The sequence below is a fragment of the Amblyomma mixtum genome, chromosome 6 (assembly GCF_055824585.1).
Source record: "Amblyomma mixtum isolate Tamu chromosome 6, ASM5582458v1, whole genome shotgun sequence".
NCBI lineage: Eukaryota > Metazoa > Arthropoda > Arachnida > Ixodida > Ixodidae > Amblyomma > Amblyomma mixtum.
Genome location: NC_143017.1, coordinates 76,937,994 through 76,960,060, shown reverse-complemented (window position 1 = coordinate 76,960,060; position 22,067 = coordinate 76,937,994). Strand labels below are relative to the sequence as shown.

General features: G+C 52.1%; 1 protein-coding gene across 3 annotated transcripts in view; it reads left to right on the top strand.

Moving 5' to 3' along the window:
• The window catches only part of LOC149339442 (roundabout homolog 2-like), a 168,111-nt gene that overhangs the window by 122,548 nt on the left and 23,496 nt on the right, over positions 1-22,067 (top strand). For all 3 annotated transcript variants that reach the window (XM_089548239.1, XM_089548237.1, XM_089548238.1), the window contains exons 3-7: positions 18,119-18,400; positions 19,153-19,291; positions 19,840-19,967; positions 20,699-20,823; positions 21,625-21,985. In XM_089548239.1, coding sequence (XP_089404365.1) covers positions 18,119-18,400; positions 19,153-19,291; positions 19,840-19,967; positions 20,699-20,823; positions 21,625-21,985 — 1,035 coding nt within the window. The remainder of the gene's footprint in view (positions 1-18,118; positions 18,401-19,152; positions 19,292-19,839; positions 19,968-20,698; positions 20,824-21,624; positions 21,986-22,067) is intronic.

Genomic DNA, 22,067 nt, shown 5'->3' with positions numbered 1-22,067 from the left:
GAGCATAAACAAAGACCGTCAGGGGACGCCACTTCTGCTCTACCACCGCGGCCCACACGTCATCCTGGCGTGTCAAAATATAATCGCCCCGTTCTCAGCGCTCCGCTTTTCGATCCGATAGGTGGAGCATGAATCAAACAGCGGACCCCTCGATACAGGCTGCGTTCGCGAAACCCCGCGCCATCCGACTCGCGCAAAGCGATTGCCGTCACTTCCCCGCTGAGAAACGGCGGGAACACAGTGCGCCCCGTACACGAGTTGAGCCACAAATATCAACTCGGCCGTGAACCTTAAACCCAGTGCTTCCCTCCCCCGCTTTTCTCATCTCTTCATGAGACCGAGTACTACACCTGCCGTAGGGTTTCCACCTCCCTCGATCTGCGCGGCTGGCGGAGTAGCGCGAAACCTTTTTGTTTTGGCCCCGGATGATGTCATCGCCACACGACGGCGCCGAAGTTGAGGGAGGGAAGGCAGCGGCGTTGGAGGGGGGGCCTCCGTGTTGAGTTGGCATTTCCGTGGGGCGGGTGGCCGGTGTCCTGCAAAGATATCGCGTGACCACACATTTTCTGCGCCTGCTGCACAGCCCGAGGGCGGCTCAGGTCGTGTACGGTTACAGAGGCGGTCGTGGCGCTGAACTTTCCGTCATGTGAAGAGTGCAAGCGTGTGATGACGCGGCTGCCTACAGGGCCAACAGCTGCGGTGGACAAATCGAGACTTGACTCTTTTTTCAGCGCTATGTGAGAACTCGAGTTATGTGCGGAATGAATTTTAGGAATCGCGCAGGAGAACGCGAATAAAGGCGAGAACGAAGTGCTTCTTCTGTCTTTTTGCCCACGCTTTCTTACCGCTTCCTAACATGCACGCTGCATCAAGGCGCGAACTGCCAGTCTGCGCTGACTGCCTTTTTGACTTCGTTTTTTTTTTTATGTGCTGACTGCACTGGCATCATCGGCACAGTTTAGGCATACCGCTGAAAAATTCATCCGGTGTCTGCATCTGTCGGCTGTTGCATCGCTCTTGTGGTGGTCTCTATTTCTGTCTGCCCCCTTCCCCCTTGTTTAATGTGCAACTAACTTAATTGAGCGCTGGCTAGTATTAAGTCTCGATCGCAACAGTAACGAGTGCTGCTATTTATTTCATTTTTTTATTTGATTATAAGCAACACGCTAGACTTTCTCCGTGAATGCGTATCCTGGTACTATTCATGACGTATTAGCGGAGACGTATGCCGGTTTACCGGACTCCTTTTGCGCACGCGCAGTGATATGGTGGTTGGCGGGGGTCACTGCGCATGCGTAGGACGAGCCCGGTAAACATGTATACGTCTCCGCTAATACAGACGTCTCCGGTATGCGAAGAACGCCTGTTAACTGCTTCGAGCTGAGCAAAGCGGCCTCGAACCGAACTACGCCCTGAGTGCCAGCGCTCCGCCTGGCATTAATAACACCGTTGGCTTTAGCTTTTCGTAGATTTACGAAATAAGAAATGACAGGTTGCGCCGCACTTTGCACTCCGATAATAAGTATTACTTCTTTGCTGCACTTGGTAAAATGGGCTTTCACATAGGCCCTATGAAAGGCCTCTCTTTGAAAACTCGTTTGAAAATAAACGTGTTGCATAATTAAATAACTGCTGCAGAGCAGCTTCAATACCCTGGACAACCTTATATATACAGTTCATTTACTAAAAAACAAAAGAAAAAGCTCTACCATAAACTCCTGTCCAGAGGGAGGTAACATTTTGGCTTGACCTCCTTAAATACTACTCCATACGCGAAAGTAGAACAGATACTCCTTTCCGGCGGAGTATACGAAACTCCCTTTCGGGCATGCGCCAGGCGAGAAGCCATTTACTCCTATCCACGAAGATTTCTGTTTACAGTGTAGCTGAAGCCATTGTAACCTGCATTCAGTCTCTAAGGACCACCAGCCTGATGATCTGTTATTACTCACGCCCGTTTTGCGCATCAATCGTCAGAACTGCCAATTGTGCACTCTCACGGGCGCGTATCTCGCTCAGCTCTTGCGCTTTCTAGCGCGCTTAATTAAAACCGGTCCCACGGCCTTCTCCGAGCGCCCTCGTTTGCCGTCCACTCCGCAACTTTCGACTGGCCGTCCCTCATCCGTACCTATAACCACAACGCTCCTGTCACGACGCTCGTGCGCGCTTTTATAGCGCGCAAGGACGAAGCTCTGACTCGAAACAATTGGTATACGCACGTACTGCAGAGCGGATGCCGTTCCCCCGCCAACGCTCGTTGGCCGTTTTTTTAATCCCTCCCGGCAGCAGCGCATTCAGCGGAAGCGCGCATAGCCGCAATCGGCCCCCGCAAAGCCCAGCGCGTGCACCCCCGAAATAGATTCTCCGAAGCGTCTGCGAGTGGCAGGCTGATTTCAACTTCGACTCGCTCGACTCTCTCAGTGGGACCGCGCGCCGACGTCGGCGGTGGCGACAACGCAGCTACCGTGACGGCGTTCGCGTGGTGTAGTACACGCGGCGGCAATCTTTGATGTCGACCGCGCTCGCGCTGTCTCGTAAGTAAAGCAGTCACTCGCTACCGTGTAGAGAGAGGCAGGGTACGCGAGAGAAAGAGAGCTCTGGCAGCGTCGGTGGCAGAGCCGAAAGGGCGCGGCGCATTAAATGTTCCCCGATATGCGCATCAATAATGCGCGTAATGATGTGCATGATCAACGACCGGCGCGATGCGCATATTAATGCGCATTACCATACATTACCCCCCTTTCGCCGAATTGAGAATGCTCTGCTGCAGCGGCGGCGGCGGTGTCAAGAATCCAATAAAGGATGGCTCGAGGCGGGTCGCGGCCGCATGCGGTGAAGGAGCGCCGCGGTCCGATTGTCGGCCGTCTTTCTCCTGTCGCTCCCAAAGAGACCTCGGAAACGCGAGCGGGCAACCGAGCGGATGAAAGGGGTTCGCGCCTCGGCGTGTCGAACCGGAGAGCCTAGGAAAGGAAAAGGCGGGTGAGACCGGGGGACAAAGAAACCGCAGCTCCCGTGCCCGCCCCGTTTCCCTTTCCTTGAGGCCTGCTACACGGGAAATCCTCTCGTCGCTGCATGGTTGGTGTTGAATTGCCACTCCCTCGCATCTGCATTTCTTCGGCTGAACTGCTGCACGTCTTTCGCGCTAACGTGTGCTCGCTGTATCCTGTCGGGATGCCGGAGGTATTTGGCTGGGCGGCTTCTTTTCAGCGCTGCACCGATCGGAAATTTTGGATCTGCGAGGTAAAGTTCGCACCAAGCGCACCGCAGATCTTTCTGTACCCGATACGCTAGCCTGTTGTAATTAGTGGCCTGGGTTGAGGCATGTTACTTTGCATTCTTTAGGGGTTGCCTCAACACAGGGACGGATTTTTATGGGTCACTCTTGGAAGAGGGGAGGAGGGGGGGGGGGGGGGGTGGGGGGGGGAGCCCCGTTCTAACGATGTGTTTCTTGGAATTTTCGTCCTAGAAAATCCAATTCAGCGTAAAATCCTACGTAAAATCTCTCGCTTAAGGGGCAAGAGAGCGCCCCCCCTCCCCATAAATTCGCCCCTTGCTTGGTCTGATTGCAGTCTTGTACTTCGGAGCTTTTACTTCGTTTGTATTTGCACCTGGATAGTATATTGATGAATTAATGAAATAAACGAGTACGAATGAGTCGCGTCGTAAATACTAGGTTGCTGACAGTGTCCGTTGTTAAACTATTCGAAGAACTCGCTATCGTGGCAGCATCTTAGGTAAGTGTCGCGTTGCTGGATGGGACGGCACGTCATAACAGCCGTTGGCTTTCTTTACTGCAAGTAGGTCATTTTGATGTGACTGTTACGGCGGCCGCTACCGGCAGCCACTCGCTCGGGCACAAACGGTTCATAACTGAAGATGACCTGGAAGATGTCTTATCAAAGCGTACGAGCGTTAGGAAGAGATGAGCAAACGGCATGACAAGATGAAAAAAAAAAAAAACGCTACGGTATTACCTGAAGCATCTTGGAGGAAAGGCCCACACCGGAAGCCCACCCTAAGGGCAATGAGCTCCCATTTCATATATAGCCCGCGGGCAGCGCCTCCCATGTCTGGCAGCGACGTACGAGGTCTCTGCAGCAACTGTTGCCACCCGTACGTGCCGGCGGCGACGAGTCCATTCCTTCTAGATGCTGGCTTAAGAAATATTTACGCGTGTGCTCGCCACGCAGTGCCTCGGGGTGTGTCCAAAGTGATCTGCCCGCTGGCGTCTTTCTCTCCCCCTCTTTCTAGTCCCGTTATAAATAACGCATGCGCCATGCATCTCTCGGACGCCTTTGCCGTGGAGAATTCCGACCGTGAAAGCTGTTGCAGGCCGAGCCGCGTCTAATAATTGATTAGGGCCAGTCACGCTCCGAATACGCGCTCGCAGCATCCCAACGGCGCACGTCTCTTCTCCTCCTCCCCTTCCATCAGTGGAGGAGAGAGCGAGGCCCCCGTGTTCACCGAACGGCCGTTGCCACCCTCTTCGCCCCCCCCCCCCCCCCCCCCCCCCGCCCTCCCCTTTTCTACTTCCCTTCGAGGTAAACTGTAGCCGTACAGTGTGTATGTGTGTTCCGAAGAGCTCAGATACTGTCACACGCTTGCACTCATTTCGGCGATTGCGCTCCGTTCGAGTTACGTGCGTCGCACTCGAGCTTTTTTCCCAAAAAAATGGCAACGTCGAGGCAGTGTGCCGACAAGAACAGACCCTCTCTTGACGCCCCAAGCTTCATTAAAACCCTCTTCTTTTGGATCGCGTGCGATAGCGCTCCACGAAAGAAGCGACAGATGAGGAACGTTGCTATATGCGAGCACTATCACGTGCTCGGTTCGAGTTTAGTATGCAGCGAACGATGAGGCGCACGGTTATTACACGGATGGATTTCGGCTCTGCTACGCTGCCGTAGAACTACTACTATAGCGCTGTGGGCGGACCGGGTCCAGATTCTTCCTTTTGCTTACCTTCGCCAACGCTGCGCCTAACTAGCTGGGTGGAGTAAACATATACACGTGCTTACTCATTCGCGCGGCACGTAATACACCTCCGCCATCGCAGCACGGATAGCGTGAAATCCGACGTCTCCGGGGCCAGCAAGGAGGAGGAAAATTAGGAGCGGGGGAGGAGGGCATCCTCTGTTTCTCGCGCGATCCTTTCTCTTCCCTCCTCTCCCACCCACCTCCCTCCTCCTATTTCGCGCTGGGCATCTTTTGTCCGCGGCGTGTGTTCTTCGCGCCCCGGGAGGTGATGTGGCCAGCCACCACCACCGCAAGGTGTCCAGGCGTACACAGGCACCGTCTCCTGCGGGGGCGGCTAAAAGGCCCGCTGTACTTGCGGTGTTGCATGTTCGGCGGCGCAGGGCGCGACTGCTCGCGCTCCCTGGCGGCGGCGGCCTGGAATTAAACGTTTCGCGGGCTTCGCGTTGCCGGACGCGCTTTCCCGAGTCCAGCAACCGCCGACGCGCGCCGCCGAACTCCCGGAAACGGAGCCGCGGGTGGGCCCTCCCCTCCATCAGCTGGCCTTTCTTCTTACGTTATGCCGCTGCCCTCTTTGCCCTCTGGCTCGCTCTATCATATTCACGTCGCGTTTAGCCCGCCCGATGCCCTACAGGCGGCACGCAGCAAAGACGTCACGTGATGCGAGAGCCGTGGCCTCGTACTCAAAAGAGGAAAAGGAAAACAAACATAGAGGCTTATTTTCATCCATTCATGTACTTATGTTTATATTTCATTATTGAGGATGCATCTGCGCCGTTATGAACTAGAAATCCTGAACGCAGAACCGTTGATTAATGGACTTTCCTTGGGTGAATGCAGACGCGGCAACTGGCAAATTGGCCCTGACTACCTTCCCACGCAAGCTGCCGAGCGTTAAGCTATTTTCGCTTTTTTTTTTTTTCTAGCATCTAGCGGCCTCTAGGCTAGATGTACCGTACCGGCTTTGCGTGCTAAATTTTCGCCCCGCAAGGGATGTCTAAGGAAGTTTTTTTTTAGTTTCTACTCATGTCGAAAAATGCCATGATTTGTATTAACCGTTAGACCGTCCTCTTCGTTCCCGGAAATGCAACGCAGTTTAGAAAAAAAAATTGGGTGGGGTTCAACCAACACCTCCTATGTGTTCAACCCGCCTGCACCCAGTTTACAGAGCGGAGGCTCGATTAAGCACGGTAAGACACGGCTTTCTGTTGCTTAACTTTATCATCAGATGAGCGGCGAGTCACGTGTTTCAGCGCAACTGCGAGGTGAGCGTTGGATCACGTTGGTCAACGCAGTCGCGAAGGCGAGCCAACGCCGCCGGCTCCGCGCGTCGCAGCTGCGCCGAGGCGCGGCGAGTCACACGATATGACGTCACAGCCACACCTCCGCCGCTTGAAGGTCATTCTTCGGAGCCACACGACCTTGAGGTTTTGCATGGGAGAAGTACAACTTCCGCTCCAAAAGTTTTCGTTTCGGCTGTGCGCAAGCGATATCATTCTCAACATGCCATTTAACCGAGTGCACGCATAACGCACGTTCTCTGTAGTCGCAAAAAGTCACGGGGAGGAAATACAGCTACCGGCATATTCCAGTTCCTAACTCGTTCGCTGTTAGCACCGTGCGTTAGGCCTTTTTTCCGCTTTCTTATAGCACGTCTAAACGACGAACAATGTCTGTTAGTCGGTCGGACGTGGTGAGGAGACAAAGCAGAACTACGGAATTAAATTGCGTTCGAGAAAGGAACCCCCGTAGCGCGTGATATATGCATTAATGACCCAGGCATTTTCGCACTGCGATTTCCGAAACGTTGGCACTCGCTTCTTCTAAGTGGTGAAAGTTTTATGCGAAGCATATTACTAGAGCTACGCTACAGCCCGTCGAGCGCGGCGGTGGAGCTACCATTGACCTTTAGCGTGACAACATGACGTCACAGCAGAGGAGAGATGGGCTGCCGGCTCGCGCGGTCGGCCGCTGCGGTGGAGGCTCCACATCAGAGGCGCGGCGGCTGACCACGTGACAACATGACGTCACAGCAGAGGAGAGATGGGGTGCCGGCTCGCGCGGTCGGCCGCGGCGGTGGAGGCTCCACATCAGAGGCGCTGCAGCTGACCACGTGACGTTACAGCAGCGGTATAAAGCTGAGCTTGCCTCGCTCTCCGGGCACTTACGAGGCGGCCAGGTGTTGGGATGCCGCCTAGAAGCAGGGCCGATTTGAACGAGAAGCGAAAGCTTCAGCGTGCCACAGAGACCGATGAAGAGCGGGATGAACGTCAACCAAGGAAAGCCATGTATTACCAAGCCTAGCCATCAATATGCTTCGCATCTGACTAGGCTTAACCTTAGCTAAGCCTCAGCCATTTTTTTTATGTTAAAGTCAATCGTATCACAGGCCATAACGCGCTTACCAAAGTACTTTTCGCTAGTGGTAGAATGCTGCTCTACCAAGTGAGCGTCCGTCACTCCCTAGTCGAGTAGGCGTCTTTGTGCACGGGGTGTATATTGACGCAGACAAACCAGGCACCGCATACGTGTTAAAGCCTCCGAGCCCCACCAGCTGCGCTTTCACACCGTGTTTCCCGCGCCCGCAAACGTCAAAATAAGGTTGCCCGGCGAGCGAGGACGGAGACGTATTTCCGGAGCCCGGTCAGCGCACGGCGCGTGCTTCAGTGTTTTTCTAGGTGCGACGAGCAGGCGGCGCAGGGGGACGCGGGTGGTCGTTCGGTCGGTTCGGCCGGCGTGGTTTTGACAGCCAGCCGCCGCCAGCGGATTTCTGGAAGTCGTTATCCCGCCGACGGGGTCCTCAACCTTCCCCGCCTTTGCGGACCGCTTCTTCTTCTTCTCAGTAACCGAAGGTTCGTAGCTCTTGGCTACACACACACGGCCATCAAAGCTTGGGGCAAGGGCGCGCTAGAGCGAGCAGCTGCGAAGCACCAGAGGTCGCCAGCGGCGCACTCGCACGCGCACATACACGCTGGCGAAGGCGCTAGTAAATATTCCTCTCGCTGTCGTTATGGTATACCCAACGGTGCAACATATCAGGCTGCTCCTTGTTTGTCCCGGATATTCATATTTCACACTCAGCGCGAACAGAAAGAGGGGGAGGATAGAGGGAAAGGGTGTAGCCGTGGCAGCACTTGCTCCCCTTCGATTTTTCGCGGAATATTCCACGCACTGCAATGGCGAGTTGTTACAAAGCAAACACACAACAGCTGTTCGACCCAATGCTGCGCGCTGCCAGGCATGCAATGGGAGAACTAAAAAAAGAAAGCAAACGCGTGGGCGAGGTCGTAATTTTCGAAACTTTAAAACGACAGCTGTCGAGAAGAACAAAGGCCACAATTTGCGGCCCCGCATATCATGCTCCCGCTCCTCCCCCCCCTGCGCGCCTGTCAGCGTTTATTATCTCCATTCTTCGAGCTTTCTCCGGTTTTGACACGAGGGCGAGATATAACTCGGGCTCTTTTTTGCCGCGACCTCGAAGACGGGCAAGACCTCGTCCCTCGTTTGAGCCTCACTTCTTTCCACAATGCACACAGGCTGAGGGGCATTCACTGTGCCCAGTGCTGTGTTCATGGTTCGGCGAGGGAGCGCCGGCGAGAAGAGAGGACCGTCAAGAAGAGAGCGTTGTAGTTATTATTTAGACGAGCCGTGCCAACCACGGAGAAAGGACTCGCACATTTTCTATCCGCTTGTTGCGCTCATTGCTAGCCTTTACAGTTGTCCGAAGAATCGCAGGCTTGCACCGCGGAGTTGAAACAAGTTTATTTAGCGTAAGACTCGCTGAACGAGTGATATCACACTCCAAATATTGAACAAGTAGACATTCCCTACTGGCACAGAAGGACAAAAACTGACAAATGTGGACGGCATAAACGCTGCCCTTTTTGACCAAAATAAACTAGCCCAACTTTCAGCTCTCAGTACTGCAAAAACTATCTCATGTCGGGGCCGGTTAAGGCGAACAATTTGGTACTTTTTTTCATGGATGCATGATCGTCTTGGTAACTGCCGTCTTGTGCACGACACATGCACACGTGTGAGCGAAAGCTTGCGGAACACTGGTATGTGCCAAGAAAAAAAGACACCAATTAGTATACGTTAGTGCCCCCCCCCCCCCCCCCCCCACACACACACACATGCACACATAAAAAAAAAGGAACAAGTGTGACTGAATACAGAACGATGTGTAAGAACACCGCAGTTCGCCCATTGACTTGCGGTTGCGCGTCTTGGCAACGAGAAAATTATTTTTGTTCTTGTCCTATACCCGCAGTTCGTGGACTTTTGGTTGTAGATGTTGTTTTCCATCCTGATGTGACCGTCCACAGCATGTACTTGTTTTAAATTTCTACCCTTCGCCTATATAAAAAGTATTCTGTCCAAGGTCGCCCGTCCTCTTGTGCTGCTCATGTATATTGCCGAGCACAGGCACGACTTTCGATGCAACATACACATGCACTCAAAAAAAAAAAAAAGAGTAAGAAGATAGAGAGTTCTAAGCAGCGTTATTCTTGTTCTGCAAAAACATTAAGCAAAGACAACACGCGTTTCAGGAGTGATGCAGTCAGATGTGTTGCATCTGTGACAGCAGTCGAGCGCATCAAACTCAGAGTCGCTGGTGGATCCCAATGAAGGCGATACTAATACAGCGGCTGAAATGTGTGGATGACTTGCACTGACGTCATGGCGGCCACCATGTTGGTGGGCAAGGCCGCCATGTAGATGAAAGGAGCTACTTATCTTATCCGCTTATCACCACCTGCCTGCTCCTATATGCACTGTTGAAGCTGTGCGTGACCACCATCATGACGCCCATGACGGCACGCGAAAAGCCGTCTACAGTGCTGTGTGTCGCTTGCGCTTCGGTGCTAATCGACGTCTTTTGCTTTCAGTTTACTGATACCAGAAACCGAAAACAGACGCGAATTGTTCTACTTCAATAACGTTCAGTATGTTTACGATATTATTGCGCATTTTTCAAACTGTTTGCCGTCGTTCCTAACTGAATATTCTTTTGTCACTTTCGAGTCCTCTCTACCTGAAGAAACACCAATACGACTGATAGTTTAACTGCGTCTCATTTGTGCCGAAAAAGGCATTTACAGTGACTGCCCAGCTAAGCGAGAAACCGCAGTAGTGCGCCTTAATTAGCCAAACGCGAGTGTTATGCGGAAGGCCCAGGGCCTACATTTCATCATGGCTGTACTACATGTTTCGTACCTCAGTAGACGGGCCAGATGCTGATAATAAGATTAGAGTTAGCGGCAGACTTTCATGCGACGCTAAATACGTCACTGACACTCCGACGCAGAGCGTAAGTCTGTTATTTTTTGCTCAAAGTATTCAAGCAGCAAACGACCACCAGTGGCTGGCGTACGTAGTGGGGGCTATCTATCGTTTCTGGATAGATAACCAGCAGATATACCTATCCCCCTCATCTGCAACCGCCAAAAAGTGGTCGAGTCTAAACAGACGAAGCAGTTTCCCATTTGCATTCCATTTCGCCCAACACTCGTATGTCACACGCTTGCATCTGCTTAGACTGAAGGTCCTAGCAGATGCAAGCGAAGATCAGGGGAAACGTCTGAGCAGTTTCTTTTTCCTTTTTTTTCGGTTGATTCAAAACTAGACTCGCGGCGATGCACTCTGCGTCGAACAGCCCATTTTTAGAAACCGTTTAACAGTGGTGATATTGACGCCAGCGCTCGTGCAGACGGAAGCGCCTCTCAAGAAGAGGGGGAAGTGTGGGTGTGAAAGTGAAAGTGATCTCGCACGTCTGTTGACCCGCTGTGGACCCTCAGCCGCTGATTACCAACGTGACAATATTGTGTACGGTACTCACGGTTTCGCAGCCTCCGAGCGTTTTCACGGGGCGACAGCGTCAAACTGCGTCGCTGTGTATACCGACGGCCTGTCCACGACGTCCGCGTGCTGACAAATGCACGGCAAGCCAGCCAAAGTCAACTTTTGCGCAGTCATAGTCGGTCGATAGTCCCCAGCTTCCTTTAGGGAACGTGAACTGCCCAGTTAGCACTGAAACTGTTTCATTCGGCGACTAAAAACTACTGCCGTCAGCCGCTTGGGCGGCTAAAAAAGCAGGAGCACGTTGTGAACGATTAGAGGCCCGCTTTTGGCTGATAGCTTTCATTGCCTAGCTTCTCTCGGCGTAGAGCTGACGCAGCGCATGAAGGTGGCATGGAAACCACTACGTGTGCACCGAAAACTGCTTGTTTCTCTCGCAAGGCTTTACTGCGCTGCAGTCGACACGACAAACTTGAGCGCACGTTCCATAAGCCACGCTGATAAGTAGTGCGTATGCGCAAAGCGAAAAGCTACACTGGCGCTGACGCCGTGCCTCGTCACCGCGACGCTAGTTTCGGCGGGAAAAAATAAAAAGAAACTTCGCTGAAGATGGGAGGAACGATAGGCTGTGCATACATGGTGCCCTCTGGCGAGGGAGCTAAATTCGTTGAATGCAGTGTTACCGCGCAATAGAGTAGCACATCTGTGTCCGAACAAGTTGTTTTAAAAAGTGTAATTAAATTAGTGCGAGGATTATGATATTGGCGGGAAGACAAAAAAAGTGCAACGCAAGCGAAAAAAGATCCAGGGAAGCGCGAACTAAGAGATAAGGCCACTGATATGTGACGTATGAATATAAGATAAAGTTGGCTGGAGAGATTGCTCATTCTTCGTGGCTGCTCCTTGCCTTCCTCTAAAGACGTGGGTGCACCATCGGGAGTCAAAGCCACTATAGCTGACTTCATATGTTGCTTGTTAGTACTCGCTTCTACTTCCTTGCTGGTAGTTTTTTTTACCATTTTACGCTGCAGGACTGCGTATAAAACTATATCATTAAGCGGGGAGGTCAGATTTGTGGATTTTAGGGACGCGACAGAAGATCACATCGTCAGACCGGTCACTTCGTTCTCGCCTCGCACTGCGACCTGGTCCTCATTTGCACAGCGCGGTCTCCCTTTTTTTCTCTCTCTCTCGTAAAGGCGCAAACGAGTAAGAATGGCAAAACGTACCAACCTCCCCCACCCCCCAAACCTCTCCCCTGCCTTTCCCGTTTTCGAAAGGAAACCAGTAATTCCGTTATTCGTCATTAAAAACACAAACCGTATGCGTTTAACTCGAATTCGAATTTCCTTCGAATTTTAGCGGGCTCTTCGCTTTCTTCATTTCCCCTTTGCTCAGCAGATTCTGACCTTTAGCTCATTTATTACAAGGAACCAAGTGTATGCAAAGTGAGCTGCTACCTCACCATATCGTCTCGCCTTTCAATTCTTTTTTTTTTTTTGCTTTTTGGTGAGTGTAGCATTAGTGCTGGCTGTGTAGCAATAAATTCACGAAAGCAATAAACGCGAAAAAGAAAAAAAAAACAAAAAAAAACACAAACGCTCGATGGAATCGAAAGACAACTGAACTTGCGAAAACAAAAACGGAACAAAGCAACAGTTCGGATTTTTCTCAGCGAATTTCTAAGTGAATCGAAATAAGCGATACAGTATATAAGACAGCCGGGAACCGGGAACCGCCTTCGGCACGGTTCGAAGTCATTTGATTTCTATAAGGGTGGTGGTGGGAGTAAGAGGAAAACAAAAAAAGAAAGAGAGAAACAAGTAGAGAGGTTGAGCGATTCGTGCACATATATACTATACAACGTGCATGCAGAAAAGAGATGCAGGAGAAATGCCCCTGGAAGACCGATCGTAAAGAACTAAAACCACTCTCGGGCATCATTAGACATTTCTAGGGAGTGCCCCGGTTGCAGCCGCCGCGAAAGAAAGCACTGCACGCTGCTTCACCGAAGAAAATAGGATAGGATAAGGAGAAGACGAAAGAAAGAAAAAGAAATGGAACGCCGAGTCACCGGCGTTCATTGAAAGAACGAGGGGGCGACGAAAGAGCCGCGGACCCCTGCCAACGCGCGGATGTCTTTAGGAGCACTTCACCGCCATTTGGTCCCAAATAAGTTTGCTTCTTTAAGCTATATTTTGCTTCCTCGAAGGCGAAAGAACGAGAAAAGGATGCAAGCGCGGCTCGCGGGGGTTGTTCTTTTTCCACTTGCCCTGTCTGCGCTTCTTGTTTATTCTTGGTACTAGATAGGGCAAAAAGGAAAAAGAATTGAGGGGGGGAGTTGGGGGGTCGCGTTCGTTCTCAAGAGTGGTCTCGAGCCCAGGGCAGCCGAGAACGGTGGATGGAGAGCAGCGGCGGCAGCAGCGACTTCGAACCGTATAACTACCGCCGGGGGACCATTCCGGGAGAAGTCTGGCGAGAAACTCGTCGGGGAGGGTTTTCGAACCGCGAGTGATAAAAGGGAGCGGCGCGCACAGCGCGAGCGCTTTTCCAGGTTTCCGAGCTGGCATTTTACGTTTTCTCTCTGGCTCCCCCAAAGGGCTACCGACCGACCGGCCAGCCGGCCGTCCGACCTACCGGCTGGTCGACCGATTGCTTCGGTTTATACGGCGGGAGGGGCGTACGTGTGACTGCGCTGATGGAGGCGTTGGATTTTGCTATAGAAGAGAAAGTTGCGTACGCCAGGCTATCTGGGAGTGGCTGATCTCCTTGCGTACTTTGGAGCGTCGGGACGATGTTACAACAAGCTTGGATGGTCATTCCTCTTGGCTGGATCGCCACGTCGTCGTTACTTGCCATAAAGGCGACACGCGGCAAAAAATAGTTTTAGCATCATCGTAGGAAGGCTTAGTCCAGAGGCTGGGTTCAAATATGCGCCGCGGAGATCAAGAGTGACCATATGGCTTTTCAGTTTACCGTATTGTAGTGGTACCAGGCGCAGAGTGTTTACGATAGACTGCGCGCGAGTGGCCAGAGGGGAAGTTTTGGACGAGTGGCTTTTAACGCGCGCAGCTTTGACTAGCAGTGGCGTCCGTCATGTCAGGCTGTGCGCGACCGCTCCTCTGCAAGCTCGTCTTTGGGGCAATGCATCTAGGACTGACCACAAAGAGCGAATTGGGCGAGAAAAAGAACTAAAAGGACAAAACTGCCCGGTCCTAGGACTGAAAACAGTCGTCGTCTATGAGAGAGCATAGGGAAAGTGAGAATAGGCGTCAGAACCATCCCCACCACTACTGCTAATCCTACTAACCATGACCGTCCTGAATACTACTTATTGGTCAAGGAACTGTCCACCGCATAGTAAGAACTGTGAACAGACGACAGAATTTGCCAGTTGCCTTGGTCTGCACTTGTACAAGAATACTCTAGTACACATGTGCAAGATGGAGAACCTTGTGCTATCGAGGATAAAATACTCCAGAACGCCTGACTGGCAACCGATCGCATCGCTTTGTTTTCAGCCACGATTCCAGAGGACACTTGCGCAAGTGGAAGTGCGCACACGCCATCAACAATCACAGAAAGCTATAACCACGAACTGATCCAAAAAGTTTCAAACAGAAGCCCCGTTCTGGCGTCCCATACGTATACCGCCACTCCAGTGTACGGTGAGCACATGCTACGCGAACCCCTCAAAGCAAAGCGGACACACGCTCAATGTGGACTCCAGGACAGCGTCCGAGGCTCTTTCTACGCTACCCCCGAGCCTGCGCCGGGATTAAAGACCGACAAGGCTCGCTCTCGTTTCAGCGCTGGAACCCATTTTCCGGCGGACTCGGTCGTCGCCGAGGGTAGATCGCGCGTGGAAGATGGGGGCGTCGTCGTCGTGGGGGCGAGGTCTTTCCTGCGGATGCGGTTCGCCCCACCAGACCGGGCCGTATTCCCACTCTTCTCTTTCTTTGCTCCAGTGATACGCTGTGCGCCCAAGACCACGCTTTGCTCTTTTACCTACTTTTTCTTTTTTTCTGGCGCAACTCCACGACACACGTAATGTGGGCGTGGTTCACCATCTCCCGGAGGGGGTGGCCGGGAGGGGGCAAGAAAAGGGGGAGCCCTCGCTGTTGATGCTGTACGCTTTTCTCCCGTCAATATCTTCTCATAAACTTGTCCTTTCGTGGTGTTCTCTCGATTTGTTTATTTCTTACGCTCGACGTTCCGTTTTATACACTTGCAGCGCCTTCACCCACCACATCCACCCCCAACTTGCCCCTTTATCATTTCCCGGCCCGACCTTTCTGTCTCACGTCAAATTTCGTCTTCGCGTGCCCGGACTAGCTCTTTTGAGCGTTGGCTGAGTTTGATCGGATATTCTGGGTATACGTGACCTGTCGCGCGCGCGACTCCTGTGGGGACGAGAGGTGAGTCGCTTCCCACGGGTAAAGCACATAGAGCAGGTGACTTTACAAGCAAAATGCTAAAGTGTAGACTAAATGGAGGTCTCTATCGCTTCGAGTAATGCAAATGCAGGTTAGCATATTGTTGAGCTAACGCCCTACAGAGCTGCGAACGCAATAAAAAAGCTGACATGCCTACTGAGAGCGTATACATGCGTAAACTTTGTCGAATCTCTCAAGAAGAAGGCGCGAAGATAGCACATTCGTACTTGATCCGGCGATTTGAATGCGTCTCCGGAAACTGGCCCCACGTCAGGTGCTTGCACTCAACGTGAGCAGCCATTGCGGCTTCGATCTACTGAAAAGTAACGACAGCTCATAGTGATCTGTGAGGCCGATATATATTTCGCGCAGTGGGTATCGAATGCAGGGATGCGCCGTCGGTATCGAAGTAGGCGTTTCTTCAGTGTGTTGCTGCGTTTTGCAGTGACGTCGAGCTGACCGCGCTGGCATCTGTCAGCGCTGTCCACGTCTGCCGAACGGGTAACAGCCCCAGCTGAGTTCAGTTGTCGGAGATGGGATCAGGGATGCGCCACTAAATCAGCGCTAGTGCATACAAGAGAAGACTGAAGAGGGACGAGAACTCTTGACGCAGAATAATTCACAGTGTTCAATGCGGGTAGGGTAGGGGAAAGAAAAACACACACAGTGTCTGTCGGACCACGCTGCGCACAAAACAGCGACGACCGACGGATAGCTCAGCGCGAGGCTTCAAGACAGACGGCGCGATTGTCACGCCCTCTGATCGGCCGGTGAAGCCACCAATCAAGGGTCGCTTCAGCAATCAGCATGCGGTGTGGCCGGCGCACTACCCTTTGACCCCCTCCGCCCTCACGCGGACAACTCGTCACAGCGGGGCGGTCTCGATGTCCGCGGAAAAAGAGCGGCAGACAGAAGAAGAAAACGAAGAAGAAAAAAACAGGGCTTCCTTTGTCCGCCGCGGTGGTGGACCTGGGCACTAAGCGGGGGCCTCATTACATATGCGACGCTGTCCGGCCGGGCCCGTAAATCTCACGCCAAACATCGCCCACGGGGGATTTAATCCTTCAGCTTCGGGGGCGAGTTATGGCCGCGTATATATACACCTCTCCTGCCGCCGCCCCACCACCACCAACTTTCTTTGGCCGGCACGCGTCGGGTCACGTCAACGCTGGCATGCGCCTCCTTCCCGTGCGCGGGGGTCGTTGGTGCGCGCCGCCGCACCATCTGCATGGCGGTGTACGTCGCGAGCACGCCGCCGCCTCCGGGAATAAATCGCCGCGGAGACAGACGACCTGTCGGGCGCTGTTTACAAGGCCCTGAGCGATGTCTTTTTCTGATGCCCGCTTTCGCGTCGCTCGCGCGCACGAGCGGCCGCCCAGGTTCTCACTCCTGAGACCCCTCCGTTTCGTACCCCCCCCCCCCCCCCCCCCCTCCTTCTATCCTCGCACGCACACTATACTACCCACCCATCTACTTCGGCTAACCTCTTCGGTCTCGCTGGCGCAGTCTGTATACGCTCTGCTGCTGCAGCAACTGCGCACAGTTCGTAAACACGTATAGTGCGCTAAATGTTGTGGCTTGCTGCATAATGTGTGTGCGTGTCTGGTACGTAATACATCGCGTATGGCGTGCGGTGGACGATTTATGCAATTGCACTTTCTGTATTCTGGGCCAGGAAAACGTGACAACCGGCAGTTTTGTCCCCTTTTTTTACATCGTGTTTTCATTTCATGACCATCGTTTCACTTTCCGAGTTTCAAACCGGCAAGATTTTGGTTTGAGCTAGTCGGTGGTTATGCACAAAGAGATGCGACGGCGCGAAAAGCAAGGACGAAAGCACATAGCAGACAGGACGAGCAGCAACTAGCAATTGAGTTTATTTTTTCGAAAGAGAAAAAAAGAAACGCTTAGAACCACGCTTCAGCTATGTATATGTACCGGGCCACTGTATATATTTCGCAAAGGAATTCCTTCTGGTTAGAGCTGTTGTATATCAGTGGCCTCGGGATGACAAAAAAAAAAAAAAAAAAACCTGCTCATATTTCTTGAATTTTTCCAGATAAATATTTATTGGAAAAAGATGGACTGGAGGTTGATTTCGCAACTGGGCGGTCCCGGCATAGTTGTAAGCGGTCACGATAGGGAAACACCCGTCCAATCGCTGTTAAAATATATTTACGGCCACACGCGAGGGAAGAAAAAGCATGTAGCCACTGTTGAAAAAGTTCCCATGCCTAAAAGCCCTTCACCATGCAATGGTGAGACCGCGCTCTGCGGTGAGGGAGTGATCTCTACTTCTTGCTATTTTTTTTTTCGAACGACTACGCGAAGGGAACACAAAACAAGCACTTACTCGCAACAAATGGCTTTTAAAGGCCATATAGTTGCCTGAACGTCCAAAACCTGCACATAGGCTACGACTCGCATCAGTGGAGGGCTCCGGATCGATCTCGGCCAACTGGTGTTCTTTAATGTGCACTGAATGAAATGCGGCCGCCACGGCAGGGATTCCGATACCGCCTTTTTGGGCTCAGCAGTCGAAAGACGCGACTACTAAGCCATCGGGACGGGTCGATACAATATGCAGTGCAAAATTTGGTTCAATTAAGCTTTTAGACGAATATGCTGTGCCCAGATTGCGTTAGTAAATGATAACTTTTGTGACGTGGTGTACTATACAGTGATGTGCCACGGACACGATTGTGTAAGGCCACTAGCTACTTCTCTGCAATTAACAACGCTTGCGCGCCGAAGCGCGAAAGACACGTCTATCTTCCAGCACGTCAGCGCATTCAGCCTGCTCAAGTTGCCTCTAATGCTCAGAGGTGTTTGTGGTTGATAAGAAAGGTGTGTAGGTAGCACCGTTTCTCATTTCTCCTCTCTTTTCCCCCACCATGTGTGCGCAGTGCTCCGGGACGAGTTCCGGCAACTCCCCAAGAGCCTGCGCGTGGCGGCGGGCGACTCGGCGACGCTGGAGTGTGTGCCGCCCAGGGGCCACCCCGAGCCCACGGTCACCTGGTTCAAGGACGGCACCCAGGTGCAACCGGGCCCGGGGCGCGTCCGCCTCCTGGGGCATGGCTCCCTGCTCATCGCCGACGTGCGGCCCTCCGACCAGGGCCGATACGTGTGCCGCGCTGCGAACATGCTCGGCACGCGGGACTCGCCGCCCGCGCTCATCTCCGTGCACAGTAGGGTGGCCTTCCTCTGTTCTTTTCACTGGTGCATGCGCGCCACAGATAAGATGTGCAGCCTTATTATTCTTAGCATTATTATTTGACTTCGCAATAACACAACTAAGGACAACCGCGACCAATGATAGAAAGCAAAATACTGGGCTTAACTTTGAGGGAACAAAAAGGAAACAGCGTGGATTTGAAAACAAAAGTGAGTCGGCGGAAATATAGTTGAACTAACTGGAAAATAGACTCGGGGTAGGACACGTGACGCGTAGAGCACACAGCCGGCGCTCTGTTTCAGTGATACAATGGATGCCGAAGGGAGGGGGTCGTAGGGTCGGGTCTAGTACAGAATCAAATGGAGTAATGAGGTTACGGAATTTGATAAAGTAGGAAAGTGGGAAGTGGCTGAGGCTGGCAGGACAAGAGGTATTAGGGCATTACTTTCAAGAATCCTTTGTTCAGCAGTGGATCGACACATCTGGTGGTAGTGGTGATAAATAGGAGTTATTAGTAAAGACTGAATTAACTTTCTAAAAGCTTTAAATACGTAGAAAGTGCCAACTAAAAAATTGCTGGGCATCGAACGAAACCACGAATAGAACTCTTTCTCAGTACAGGTCTATTCTGAAGGCCTCTTTCAGAGCTTTGAATGAATGGCATGCATGAAAACCGTGAAGAGCAAGTCATATGCACGTGGATGGTAGTCCCAGGCAATCTCTATGTGTGCCTTACCGGCGCTCTCTTCCGTCTTTCCACCGCAGCAAAGCCCTATTTCGTCCGGGTCCCGGAAGACGTGACGACACTCGCAGAAGAATCTGTCGAATTCCAGTGCAAGGTCAACGGCGACCCCAAGCCGACGGTCACGTGGAGGAGGCAGGATGGGAAGATGCCGGTCGGCAGGTGGGTCACGTGACCGCACATCAGCGCGTTGGTTCGCAATTTGGCTTGATAGATATCTTCGCAAGACGTATCAAATAGGAAGCGCGATATCGGTTACTGCACCAACTTAAATTTCAGCTTGGATTTTAAACTTCAGTTTGGTTTCGAGGGTGGCGAAAACTTGAGAAGGTTATAGATAGCTAAGCGGCATGTGAATTGATGTTGGCTGCTACACGAGCGGCTGCCACCTTTGCGGTATCATGGTGAAACATTAATATCTTGCAACCATAATGAAGAATTATCGCCCTTAGATTATTCTATTGAGGCAGATGCAAATATATCTTGACGCGAACGTCGGCACCTAATTTTCACCGCATGCATGTTGCACGTGATGACCCTTCAGTAATTTGCACTGGCTTCGCTGCAGCACGACTCTTAGTGCGGGTAAGCATCCAGCCGTTTGAAGGGTGCAAAGAGAGAGGGCGCTCGTAAACAAACTTGCCAGTTTCACAATTACCAAAACCTTTTGGAAAACAACAACGCAATAGTGTTTCTTGTTTCCCTCTCAGGGCGTACGTTCAAGAGGACAAGACCCTGCACATCAAAAATGTTGCTCTCACTGATGAGGGCACATACATCTGCGAATCGGAAAACATTGTTGGTTCTGTCTCTGCTTCGGCGACGCTTACTGTGCACTGTGAGTGGTGACTTCTTTTTACAGTCAATACCAGCTCGCGTGTTGATCATTGGGCCGTAAATACTCTGCCAAGAAACTCAATGATATAAACTGTAGAGCTGCCTAGATCATATCAGCTGACCTTCTGGAGTAGCATGCTAGGCTAACAACTAGGCAGACCTCTCCTGTATTCATTGAAGTCTCTCTCTCTAAGCTAACCTTGGCACAGCTGTCAGAGGTAGATTGCAGACGCTTCTTCATTGAAAACCACCGGATCGTTGGCGCTCACTAATTGCACAATATTTTTTGTTAGGAATATCAAAAGCACATTGCTGCCGTAACTTAAACATCTGAAATTCAAAAAAATACCTTTGCATGTCCAGTAAAAAAGCGTTGTCTGTATGTCGAAAGCGCATTCGCCCCACAGTGGGAGGCATACAGGCAGCTCCAATATGAAAGACAACATATTATCCACATTCAACCAATTATTGCTCCACTACTGTGAGTGAAACGCGCACGTCTTTTTTTCGCTTTAAATAGTTTTCCTACGTATGCGTAACGCCCGTGATGAATTTTCAACTTGGGTGCAGAAGTAACAACAAAATTAGCTCTTCTGCGCAAACGACTGTTTCCTTTCATATTGGAGCTATCTTGTAGAACAAGCTGGAACCGAACGCCGGCTCGGCTGTCTCGTACGATTGTGGGCGGGTTTCTCTGAAACAACTCGCCCGTGCGCACCTTCTTGCTTTCAGCGCGTCCGACATTCCGCCTCACGCCCCAGGACCAGAAAGTGGGGCTCAACGGTGTCGCCAAGTTCGACTGTCTTGCGACGGGCAACCCCCCACCCTCCGTGTTCTGGACCCGAGAAGGCAACCAGGTGCGCGAGTTTCGCAATGCTTTTATGCAGTTGTTGCGATCTGTCCCGCTCTTTACTAATCGTATGTCCCTGCAGGAAAAATAGGAATTAGCGAAGCGAGCGCCTCTGTTTGCATTCTTCCATGTGGGCTCTAAAAAAATACGCTAACCACATTTTCACCGTTCCAGCGAGTTTCGTAAAGTGTGGGCGCTTTTCCTCCTCTGGTTCGCTATCTATCACGGAATGCAGGGTCACGCAGCGAATCGTGAGCGAAACGTATGTGCCTGCTGTTCACACAATGAATTGCTTTGTTGAAGGCCAGAAGAAATTGTCAAAAGGAATTCTAGGCGTCACGTTCGGTCATTGTCCATACTAGAATTTACTGTGCTCACTGCACACAACTAATGCGCTTATTTATTTATTTATTTATTTATTTATTTACAATTCCCGGAGAACCGTGAAGGCATAATTGCCTAGGAGTATACATACCTGTAGCTGTACAAACAACTCGAGCTAACCGTCTCATGAATTTCATGAATTAACCACTTCATCATGAGTTATTGGCAATATAAAGTGCAGACAAATTCCATTTTTGTGGCGCCTGCATTGTAGCGGATTTGCAGAGACATGGACTCATTGGGACACAGGAATGGCGGCCACGAGGAAAAATTATGAATAGAGGGCGCGCACTAATTATTGTCTCACCCAAGGCGAAAATCTGAACCGTACGCCATGAAGGAAGGGATGTAAGGGGTGGGAGCATCAGTGACGGAGACCCCGCTGTCGCACTCACTCTCCCGACCGCCTCGGCGCCCCGCGCAGGTGCTCATGTTCCCGGGCAAGTCACACGGCCGCTTCTCGGTGACGCACGAGGGCACGCTGATCATCAGCGGGGTGCGCAAGGAGGACCGCGGCTACTACGTCTGCTCGGCGCTCTCCGTGGTCGGCTCGAGCATGGCCAAGGGACACCTCGAGGTCACCGCGCTCGCCGACCTGCCGCCGCCCATTATCCGGCTGGGGCCGGCCAACCAGACGCTGCCTCTGCACACGGCCGCCCAGCTGCCCTGCGAGGCGGCCGGCACACCCAAGCCCACCGTGCAGTGGCTGTACAACGCCTCGCCCCTGAACGTGGGAGGCCGGCCCCGGTTCACGCTGCTCGAGTCCGGCACGCTTCAGATACAAGGTGAGCGTTTAACTTCCGTACGTGTACCGCCGTTCCTAAAAGCGTAGCGAGCGGACTTCCTGTTAGGCGCTGTTTGTAATTG